The 11,584-nt window shown below is 37.0% G+C and overlaps 1 protein-coding gene across 1 annotated transcript; it reads right to left on the bottom strand.

Annotated features, from left to right (window-relative positions):
* Nucleotides 1-423: 423 nt before the first annotated feature.
* On the bottom strand, nucleotides 424-2,959 carry LOC310890762 (adhesion G-protein coupled receptor V1-like). Its single transcript, XM_083853095.1, has 3 exons — nucleotides 2,809-2,959; nucleotides 1,986-2,188; nucleotides 424-1,332 (listed from the first exon to the last, which is right to left on the bottom strand). Exons 2-3 carry the CDS (start codon nucleotides 2,139-2,141, stop codon nucleotides 1,177-1,179), a joined length of 312 nt encoding a protein of 103 aa, XP_083709221.1. The 5' UTR covers nucleotides 2,142-2,188; nucleotides 2,809-2,959; the 3' UTR covers nucleotides 424-1,176.
* Between the last annotated feature and the right edge of the window lie 8,625 nt (nucleotides 2,960-11,584).

Here is an 11,584-nt window from a genome sequence, read left to right as displayed (position 1 = left end):
TCTCACAAAGTGAAAATGTTGGGAAAATCTGCAGAAAACTTAACTAATGGGGACTTCATAAGCTTTGTGTTTGTGTTGGAAAGGCCAAAAAGAAGGCTCATTTTAAAAAGGCTATATAGTTACTGGATTACTAAAGTTAGTTGTAAATTTTCTGTCACAACAATTTGAAAGAGAAAAGTTTGACTCCTTTTAACAAAACAACTATTCAACCAAAAAGACAAAATACGTGAAAAGTCTCAAGACTTTACCAAAAGAATCACTGAGACCATGTTGCACCATAGACACATACAATCATAGCAGAGAGCTGGATTAATTCAAGGAAATCTGATACATCCTCCCAGAAGGGACCACACTTGCAATTTCTGAATTGTTTAAAAAAATAACATCAGTTTAAAAAAAAAAAATCAATTTATGGCTGTCAGTGTTTCTAATTACTTTTCCCTCCAACAAGCTTTACAATCTCCGTTAAAATTTTTCTCAAATGGAAAAAAAAATCTGTAAGGTATTCAGGGGTTTATGTGGCAGCACCACTATGCTTTGCCGTCCCTTCAGACTAGCCCTTCAAACCAATAATTCTTTCAAGTGTTTGTCTTGTTCTTACAGACAGTTATCTACGAGCTACCTCTGCAGCTACAGCTCAGCAAACTCCCTATGGCCCTCAACATCCACAGCCTATTACTGCTATAATCCATTTGACCTATGTATTGCAGTTCTTCTGATTTCACTCATGTGGAAGAAAAAACAAAACAAAACAAAAAAAAACCAAAACAAACAAACAAAAACACAACACTTTGACTGTTTAGCCTTAAATATTTTATAAATATTCCATATTTTTGAAATGCAACATATTGCTAATATATTTTTGCATTATTTTAGTTCTCATTACCAACCATGAAGTTATACAAAGTGAAAAGCAGCAATTGCCTTTAGATGACCTAACAGATGGCAGTGATACACTTTCCCTAATACATGGTAATAATATACTTGCTATGGGATCTGGTTGTTTCCACCAAGGATTAAGAAAAGAACTGAGGAACAGTTCTTCCCTACGAAAAAAGACAGCTGTATGGGGGTGGGGATGTAGAGGTGCTTTTTGTTTGTTTTCAGAAATAACATAGAAAATAATGCCAAGAAAGACAAGATTTTTATGAACGAGTAGAGGTCATGAAAATACAACTAAGGGCCTGATATATGTGCCTTACCTCCTCCCTCTGGGTTCAACAGCTCCACTTTAAACGTTTTTTCTAATTCAGGAATAGTATTATCAGTGATGTTAACAGTAATGTACTTGTATCTTTCTCCTGGCTGAAATTCCAGTGTACCCACAACAGCCTGCAATATAAGAGCTCTTCATATTTTTGTTCAAGTCTAATGTTTTCATCCATATAAAAAAAAGAAACAGAACCTTCATTTTGTCTTTTTCAAAACATCTACTTTTCCTCACTTAAGCTTTAAAAAAAAATCTGAAAAATCTGTTTTACAAAAGAAAAAAAAAAAGAAGAAGACATCTAAGTTGACATACTGGTGAGCATCTGCATTCATGTACATTTTTCTTATTTTTCTGCACAAATGATCAGTTGGACAAGCAAGTGCAGATACACGCAGGTTATTTTGCTAGGCATATACAAATCCCAGTATGTACAAGCATAATGTTAACCTGTACATGCACTTGAATAATATGGTCTGTAACAACAGCAAAACTCACAAATTGCTACACTGGAAACTCTGTTAAGAAAAAAAAAAAAAGTTCAAAACCAGAGGCTTTTCCTAGACAATGCAACTTACTGCAGAGAAAAGAATGGAGAAGTCACATGATGTATATTTTTAAGTGAATATTACATATCCATTTGCCACATCACCTTGTAAAGTAGTCTTTCTGTGAAAGAATCATAGCTGGGCTAGAGCAGTCAAACTGAAAGCTATCTCCACGATAAATAACTCTAATTAATTCCAAAACAATTATACCACCTTGGCAGTTGCCATACCTGATAATCTTTGGGACTGAAAGCTGTGACTGGCACTGTTCTGTATTCCACCAGAACTGTTCCAAGAAGGCCTTGTGCACGAACTACCAGTAATCTGACGTGTCCAGCTTCTTCTTTAATAGTAATATGGGGCACAGAAGAGGCTGGAAGAATCATTTTATCACCTGGCTGAGGAGGTGGCCCCACAGAGAACTGGAGCAGACCTGGAAGACAAGAATTACTACTTACATGGCTTTTCATAACAAATTTTAAAGATGATAAACAATTTAAATAAAGTGATTGATAACATATCTTGTGATGGTTCTGAAATTAAAAACCACATATACCAGTATACCCTTAAGCCTCAATCACACTATTTCCAGAGATGTGCTGTGTGCCTTACCCTCTCTCACTGATATTCTTGTCAGTCTTGATAAAAGGCACAGCACAATAATAAAACCTTCTCTTCCCAAAAGAGCCTCACAGGCCACGGTTTTGCGTATTTACTGGTACAAGACATATGGAGAAATGACTCTCATTGTCAGGAATTCTCATTTGATGAAAAACCTGGACAGGATCAACTACATGCAGAGCCTTTATTTGCCCTCACAAGAGAATCATTGCTTGTTTGGTCAGGGAAGATTTGAGGCCTTTTTGTAAAATTATAAAAGAAAACTAATTCAGTATTCATTCATGTATATAAACAATGAATTAATTCAAGTTAGATAAAGTGGAATATATGAGATTGCTTCCTCAACTATTACAACCAAGCAAAGTTTTCATCTGACTGGAAAGAACTACACAATAATCTGAAACAAAGCTGTATAATTCCCATCATTGTTACCGTATGGGTGGTCACTGGCTTTGATGCTGATATCAGTAGTTTCCTTTTCTGGATCTATACTTGCTCCACTGGTAGGAGTTGAACCTAGTTTCCCATCTCCAGACACTGCAGAGACTAATGTCACACGGAAATATTCATTTAACTCCGGAATGTCATCATCAATAACATGCAAATTTAACACCTAGAGAAGGACCAAATCATGGAGAAATCAAACCATGCAACATTCTTTGATTAGTCAGTCAGCTGTATCTGCTGTATAGTTCTGAAAGCAAAGGACACTATTTTTGCTCTCCACATAAATTCAACTAATTTCTAAGATAACATTTTATGTCTAGAATATGCTTTCCAAAAACAATGCTTCCAAGCTACTGGAAATGGAAGGCATATTTTCTGAATTGTTTCAAACTACATAAATAAGTGATAATAAATACTTGTTTGGTTGGTTTTGTATATCTTCACAAAAGCAGAGTTTAATTTCCATGTACTGAACATGAAATATCTGATAAATTTTAAAATCTTTTTGAAATTATGCTTATGAAGAGACATTACAGTGATTAATCCAATTTAGAGAGCAAATAAATTGAGCTTATTATACCACCTGACACTTTGACCTGCAGATCATACGATTTACTAACATAACCTTGCTCTAAACACGCTAACACATTCACTTCAGAAAATTCCATCTTTCTTTATGTTTCGATATGGTCGGACAAACATATAGAAAACATTTAAGTAGCTGATCATATTTAGAGGCATGGTAATGAGTAGATTACAAATGTCAGTTGAAAGTCCCTTAGGATATCCCACCTGAAGAGCAGCTTGCTACCAGCCCGTTTCTTAGAGCCATGCACATTAGCTCCTCTGTATGTATGCAGTAAATTGGACCAGTAAGCTGTGTAGCAAGAGCCTACATCAGCCATTTTCTGCCACTAGATAGAGTAATGTGGGCCTCGTCTATGTTGCCATGCTAGAAAAGCTTTGGAAATTTCTGCTATATATGATTGTATGAAATGCAGTAATATCATTTCACAGAGAAATAAAGCTGAATGAACAAACTATTATAACATGAATGAACTATTTTCAGATACCACACGCTTTTGCCAGTCATCACATTATCCAGATTCACAGTTCTAGTGAAGTCACTGGGATCCCTGCAAATGACTTCAGCGAATTTGAGTCCACATTGACTTCTGCAGCCTGATATAAGTGAAACTGAGGATGGTATTTTCTACTCACAATTCATCCTTATTATACAAACAATAATAGAAAGTGTATGTTGTTTCTACAGTACTGTGGTCCCGCACCACTTCTTCAAATAAATTTAACAATTCTGTGCTGTACATCAGGATTGAATTCATTGAAACAGATTATTTTTATTTCTATTTCTAGCACACGCTGTTTATTACCACAGAATTTTAATCATAGGACAGCCCACGTTGGATGGGACATCAAAAGATGAAGTTCAATGTTTCATGGAAAAAAAAAAAATAGATGAAATAATCCAGCACCATGTTCAACTGCATCTTAAGCACCCCTGGTGATGGGAATTCTACCATAGAACCATACATTGGTTTGGGCTGGAAGGGACCTTAAAGCCCACCCAGCGCCACCCCCTGCCATGGGCAGGGACACCTCCCCCCAGCCCAGGCTGCCCTCAGCCCCATCCAGCCTGGCCTTGGGCTCTGCCAGGGATGGGGCAGCCGCAGCTCCTCTGGGCAGCCTGGGCCTGGGCCTCACCGCCCTCTGAGGGAAGAATTTCCTCCTTCGCCCCCTCCCTCGCCCTGCTGCCCACGCTGCTGTTGGTGCAGCCCAGGGTACGGGTGGCTTTCTGGGCTGCAAGCACACATTGCCGGCTCATGTCGAGCTTCTCATCAACCACCACGCCCAGGTCCTTCCCCCCCCAAGGGGTGCTCTCAGTGCTTTCTCTGCCCAGCCTGTGTTTGTGCTTGGGATTGCCCTGGCCCAGATGCTGAGGTCGGGACAACCCGACCCTGTCCCTAAGGAAGTCGTTCCAGTAGTTGTAAAAAATTTCAAGACAAAACCTCTCCCACTCTATCTTTGTACTCTTTGCCCTCTGTCTTCTCCTGTGGTTTCTTGAGAAGAGAGAGCCTCTGTCAACTCTGGAGCTGCCCTTTAGGTACTGTAATAATGGGATCAAAGTCCCCTTCTAAAGGGTGAAAAGATCTAACCCCTTGAGTCTTTCCTTAGAGGACAGGTTCTCCAGCTCTTTGATCATCTTTCTGGCCCTCTTTTGGACCTCCAGTCTGCCCACATAATTTTTTAATTGTGGGCCTCTGTAGCTTTGAATTCCTACTCTTCAGTGTATCCTGGTATCCTGGTATTTCTTTTTTCTTTTTCTTTTTTTTTTAAACTAATTCAGATAAGGAATTTCGTAAGACTTTTAGAAAGCTTTCTCAGAAGCAGCTAAAGCTTCCCTTATGTATCATTTCTCTTTCTCTCCCCCAACTCAGAGATGCAATTCTGATTACCAATTTCAGGTGTCTCTAAGGCCAGAATATTGAATAATTTCCTTATGTTCCAGTTGCTCGCACACTTTATGCAGAGGAATAGATTAAAGCAGACAGTAATCATTTCAGGGAGACTCAAAAACAGCTATTGTTACAAGAACACCTTTAATCTCCTGTTTCTGATTTTGAATTTAAAAGGAGACAGAACCTGGATAGCCTTGAGTGCAAGAACAGCAATGAATCTTACTATTGCCTATTTAATTGTTGTGGACATAAATTTGAGTTACAACACTCAGATCAAACCTGATCATTTTCCAATTTCGAAAGTACATGGACTATCTACACTTTTTAAAGTATATGTACACATACACATAAATACAGTTAATATTTTTTATGTATATGTACATATATCTAATATGTACATGCACACATGGTGACTTTTGAACTGACATATACACAGAGCTACAAATAACACTTTCTTGTTGTCAGGGATGGAAAAAAAGAAAGAAAGAAAATATATATATAACAAAAAAATAACAACATAAAATAACAAAATAAAAAATAATAAGAAGAAAAGCCATGTGAAGTAAACACTCTCTAGTATGCAAACCAGCCAAGCACCCTCAGAAGGTATTTTCCAGGAGGTTTGTAAAGGACAGGATGAATTGTTAATAGGAAGGTAGGGTTTACCTCTGATCTCTGCCAAGGAACGAATGTGATAGTGCCACTGCTATTAGAAAAATCGGTAACAGAGTAATTAATGCCAGTGGAATCAACCTGTGAGATAATGTACTTTATATACACATAGTCTAGGGCTCCCCTTGTACGCTCCACAACACAGGATATAGTGGAACCTTCATCAGCAGTCTGGAAGAAAGCAAAAATTTGGAACGTTTATTACTGTCAAAGTAAATCAAGGCAATTTCATTAAATAACATGAAAATATTTAATGCCAGACAAATGTTCAAGTAAAAAATTGCTGTCATGTTACTTTCAGCTCTTTTGGAGTGTTAGGAAGCTGAAACTGACCTTGATGCCAATCAGAACAATCCTAGTGGAATCTGCAAAAGTCTGATGCCTCCCTGAGGACTATTAAGGTAACAAATAACAATACACTGGAGTTCGTCCTGGACACAACCCCTTTCCTAAAACTATGCGTCAGAGACAGAATCAATATGCTTGAAATGTACCTGTCGAAAGCAAATGAAACTATTGCTTTATAATAACGTCAATATTGTAATTTTCCTTAGCAATAATTTAAAGAAAGATTTGGATCAGCACTTTCTCTAACCAGACACACTATGGATAGAAATAAACTATACCATCATCATTCAGAAAAACAGATTTTTCTCTTCTACTGTCCTCCTTACAATTCTGTATCTTCACAGATAACATGACTTCTGCAGCGACAACTTCACGTCTCTGGAATGAAGCTTTAATTGGTACTGACCTTCTATTTTAGAAAATAACGTTCATAAAATTAACATAGAAAATAATTTTATCTGAAAGTTATTGGAAAGGTTAAAGCTATCTTATGCATTAGATAAATTTCAGGGCTGCTTTGTAAGAAAGCATAGATACTGTGTGTGACTTCAGCTGCCTAGTAGACAGATATGCACAGTTAAACTACTGGTAAAAAAATGCTGTGTTCCTGCATCACCACTAAGAGCTCTAATACTTCCCTGGTGAAATGGACATATGATAGGTGCAAAACAATTACCGTGCCATATAATTATTTTTTTTCTTCATGGTTGGCTGATGATCTGTGGCATCACAGCGTATCAGAGGTACTTGAACCTGAAGGAATCTATTATCATAGCATATGGTAGGCACACAATAAGCAAACTGAACCAAACTGAAAACTAGTATCACTCAGGCAAGACAGTTATTTTAAAAACATCATAAGCACTTTGATTAAAAAAGAATGTAATTAAAGCTCATAAGAGTTCCCAAATGAAAACTGTATTAAATTTTTTTTTCCACAAAATAATCCAATACCAGTAGAGATAGCTATCATGTTATTCCCCCTTATAATTGATTAAAGAAGTAAAGAATGATTTATGTTTATTTCAAGCCTCCTCAAAAAGTAGCAAGTTTACACTCTGCATATAGAATGGATACCACTGAAAAAAGATTTCATCTGTTAAAACTAAAACAACAAAAAAACCCACTACTAAATCAACCAACTGACATCAAACATATGCAAATTATAACTTAGTTTATGACAGCAAATGAAGGTGGAAAAATCCATAACACTTTGTCATTGCATGATCTCTAGTAAAATTATCTCAAACACATCATGTGACACAGAAAACTAAAATAAAAATCTTTGCAGTAATCCATTCTCAAAAAAAAACCAGAGAATTAAATCTTACATTTTAACTGGTAACTCAAATGTAACAGAAGTGAAGGTAAAATATTTTTCTAGAAAAAAAAAAATTAAGCCTTAGTCTTCAGTTTATATAGTAAACTAAATTTTCTTAACCATTTTTTTCTTTAGTTTTTTAAAATTATATAGTAAATCCCAGTGGAACTGAGGTTGTATTAACAGAACATATGCATCTCCAAATCCTAGGAAAACTTTGCTTAACCACAAAAGCAAACACTGCAAAATCTAGGGTTTGTTCAGGTCACTTGGTCCTGCCATTTAGCTTTCTGTGCCTGAAATATCACCTACAATTTCCATTATGACCACCTTACCTCAGGGATACATGCTCCAGTGAAGCCAAATAAACCATTAGCATTATCACTTTTCTGTATTCTTAATCTTGCTGTGGTGTTTTCTTGTGAAATTCGAGCTCCACCACGCACAGAAATGAGCTTTAGTATGAATAATTCTTCTCCTTCTTCCTCTTTGTCATCCTTTGCAGACACGATGAATGATTTATTGGTCTCTCCTTGCCAATACTCCAAATACCCAGAGACAGGGTGGACATCACTTTTTGCAGGAGTTGCATGAAGTTCATAGATCTCTGCTCGTGTCAACTTACGCTCATAAAGCCTTACATCCTGCATTAACCCTGTGTACCTACTGCTGCCGTTGATTCCTGCTCCAATTCTTACTATTCCTGGACCTGAGAAGGAAATTATAATTTTTTCTCATGTTATTGTATTTGTATGAAACAGTCAGCAACTGACTACCTGTTTTTCTTAAAAACCAATGGTAAACTGTTCATTGTCCCTGGATGAGGAATCATATTGATCTTGAGATCCAAAATCAGGAGGTTCCTTGAGCCTCATCTCAATGTTACAGGTAAGTCCTCACAGGCCAAACAATTCCATCCTATGCTGTCCAAGTTTTTCATCCTATTAGTTCTAGCAGCACATTATCATCATCCCTCATTTTTATAAGTCTTAGAGACTTGAGGCTCCCTCTTTCCTCCACAGATTTTCAGAGCAGAACTGCAACCCCTTTTAGCCCTTGTTTTGCTGAACAAATCCTACTTTGTTTCCCTCTGCTAGGGCAGCTGATCCATTCTGATGATACTCATGATTACTGCATTAACCCTTCTGGACATCCATTTCATCCACCACACTGTAATTCCATGCAAATTCCAAACTCTTTTTACAACAGCATTTATATTTCTCTGTCTCCAAACTATAGGATCACAGCTGCCTCATATTCATTCCTACTCTATCCTATTCTGTGCCATGCTATGCTCTTGTGCTAAAACACACACATCAGCTGTTTTCAGTTGCCTTTCAGAAAACGAAAGAAAACAAACAAACAAAAAAAGCTGTGCTCTTCAGTGTATTGTCATACATATGACACTGAGTGGCAGTTGTAGAGATGAGCAACCACAGGAACTGATAAAAGTCCCAGGGCACAAAGTGGAGGATGCTGAGAAAAACTGGGCTGCTATGCACACCACTGTGTATTACCCAACATTCAACGGAGAGAGATGACATACTTGCCTTACTATTGCATTATCCCCAGACACACGCCATCCCCACTAATAAAGAAAATTTACAGCACAGACATATCCTTCTAGCAATAAAAGCATAATTGCATTTCACATATATTTGTTCTAGAAACCGAGGGAGGGAAAAAAAAAAAACCTCTCAGCCTCTCAGCTTAGCTACAGTACTGCAAGTGTGATGGAAATTACTAATTGCAGAAGTACTATTCTTTTTACAAATGGAAAATTTGATTTCTTAAACTTCAACCTGGAATTTTAAAAGCAGAAATAAAATAGTACACCATACAATTAATAGTCCTCTACTCTCACTCAACATCGCAGCAGTTTGAATTTTTTAGAACATTCACACAATTTCCATAGGCTTTCTGAAAATCCTCAAAGAATTCTTATCCATTCCTTTCAATTAACTTAACAGATATAATCATTTCAGTGTATTTCTTCCACCTTTGAAGTGGCTAGACTATGCATTTCAGAGCTTTATATATGGAGAAAAATAGCAAAGGCTCACCATCAAGAATTGCTTCTCCTTTTAGACTCTTCATTCCTCCCAGAACTAGAATTCCATCAACGTAAAATTCAATTATACTTTCATCCAGAGTAATCAGAACGTGAAGCCAAGTATTCTCATCCAGGTATTTCATGACTGATGTTTTAGCCATGTATGTCATATTGGACCCTAATGCTGTATAATGAAGCACTACAGAAACATGAGAATCATTTGTCTGAATTTTCACACCATAATATAAAGTCCCATTATCGTTATCCTTTTCAACTATATAGCCATCTGTACTGACATTAGGAATTAACCAAGCTGAAAATGTAAAATTGGTTACTGCATTATTTCCATTGTTATGGGTATTCAGGACCGATAATGCCAAATGCATCCTCTTTTCCACTGAAATACAGAGCGTCTGTTCCACTGTGATGGCGCCTCATGTGGGGCTGTGATTGTACTGAGCTTGGGAATGATCCAAGCAACAAGAAATCTACCATTGATGGCAGTCCAGCTTGGAAGGTACTAGACAGTATTTCCCAACCTAGTCGGACAACACCAAAGGTGCCTTGCTGTCTCCAGATGGTGAAGTCCGTAATATAGGAAAGGTCATCTTCAGAAAGAGTATCTTCCACTATCTCTCTGTCCTGGCTCTCTGGATCTATAACAAACACTCCAAAAGGGTCATCATTGAAAGGGATCATGACAGTTACAGTAGGACTGGTTTCAGATAACTGACCACCAGGACCAGGAGACCCACCTGCGTAATAGAAGTTAGAGTAAAAGTTAATGATTAAACAACACACTCAGAAAAAAGTTTCAAAGTACTTTTTTTTTTTTTTAATAAAACAAGTTTCTAAAAAAACCTCAAACCCTCCTTTAAGATCCTCTGGACTTATAGCAAATGATCTAACTTGAAAATTACATAGGTTAATTGTATTATTCTTAAAACACTGTGCTGATGTAATTTCAGTAGAAAACAAACCCACATGCTATTTTTCAGCTGTAAAACACACAGATGTCTTTCAGGTGAAACATGACAAGGTCCATCTTTTCTTAATTAGCCAATAAGGTAGGTTACCTTTGATTCGTTTGATAAGCATGGGGGCCAAATTCAATTCTTGTATTGCTCAAAGACTTACAGGAATAGAGAATGGCAAAATCTTGCCTGTTGCCTCTGATACAGAAGTACATACACCTTGCAGAAACAGTAACCAGTTGTGTGTTAAAACTGCTGCCCAGTCCTGGTGTTAGTCATCTATCTTTGCACAGTAAGAATTCATGATATGAAGATCATGTTGTGAATGGAGAATCTCCGTGTTCAAAGTGTACAGTGATCTACCTGTTATAAGCAGGAAATCTTTTGTACATCCGTATGGACTTCACTTACAGGAAAGGCCAACACACATTTTCACTTGTATCAGAGCACAGAAGACCATGAATAGTACTAAAGTGGAATTAATCCAGATTAGGAAATGTGTCCAGTAGCAATTTAAAGTTGTAATTTAAGTCATGTGAAGTGGTAACTACAAGTATTTTACCTCCTCTAGGGAAACAAACAAACAAAAAAGCAACCTCTATTATGGTAGACACACATAACCTTTAATACCTTTGTTATTTCTTTGTTAGTATCTTTGTTTTATATTTTGTGCATGGAGATCTATGTATCTGAAATTCAGAACTCTTGGTTTTTGAAATGAAACTTCTGAACTTTAAGAAGTTTAATTTCAAAAACCAAGAGGCATCCCTTTTAAAGTTCAGATCACCAAAATGTGTTTAACAGTAATTCGGGAACTGAGTAACTCTCTATATATGGAAATCAAGATTAAATGAAAAATAAGACCTAAAACCTTACCAGAAAAGCATAGGATATCAAGACATGATTCAGAGCAATG

This window comes from Anser anser (genome assembly GCF_964211835.1).
Source record: "Anser anser genome assembly, contig: HAP1_SCAFFOLD_187, whole genome shotgun sequence".
NCBI classification, from domain to species: domain Eukaryota; kingdom Metazoa; phylum Chordata; class Aves; order Anseriformes; family Anatidae; genus Anser; species Anser anser.
The sequence above is the reverse complement of the archived record's forward strand: the minus strand, read 5'-3'. Positions and strand labels throughout refer to the sequence as shown.

What these genes read in the sequence shown, in the direction of transcription:
- LOC310890762 (XM_083853095.1), bottom strand. Translation starts at nt 2,141, where the DNA reads ATGATTCTTCCAGCCTCTTCTGTGCCCCATATTACTATTAAAGAAGAA. An exon ending in TCAGTCCCAAAGATTATCAG is followed by an intron (nt 1,333 to 1,985) that starts GTATGGCAACTG and finishes CTTATATTGCAG; the next exon opens with GCTGTTGTGGGTACACTGGA.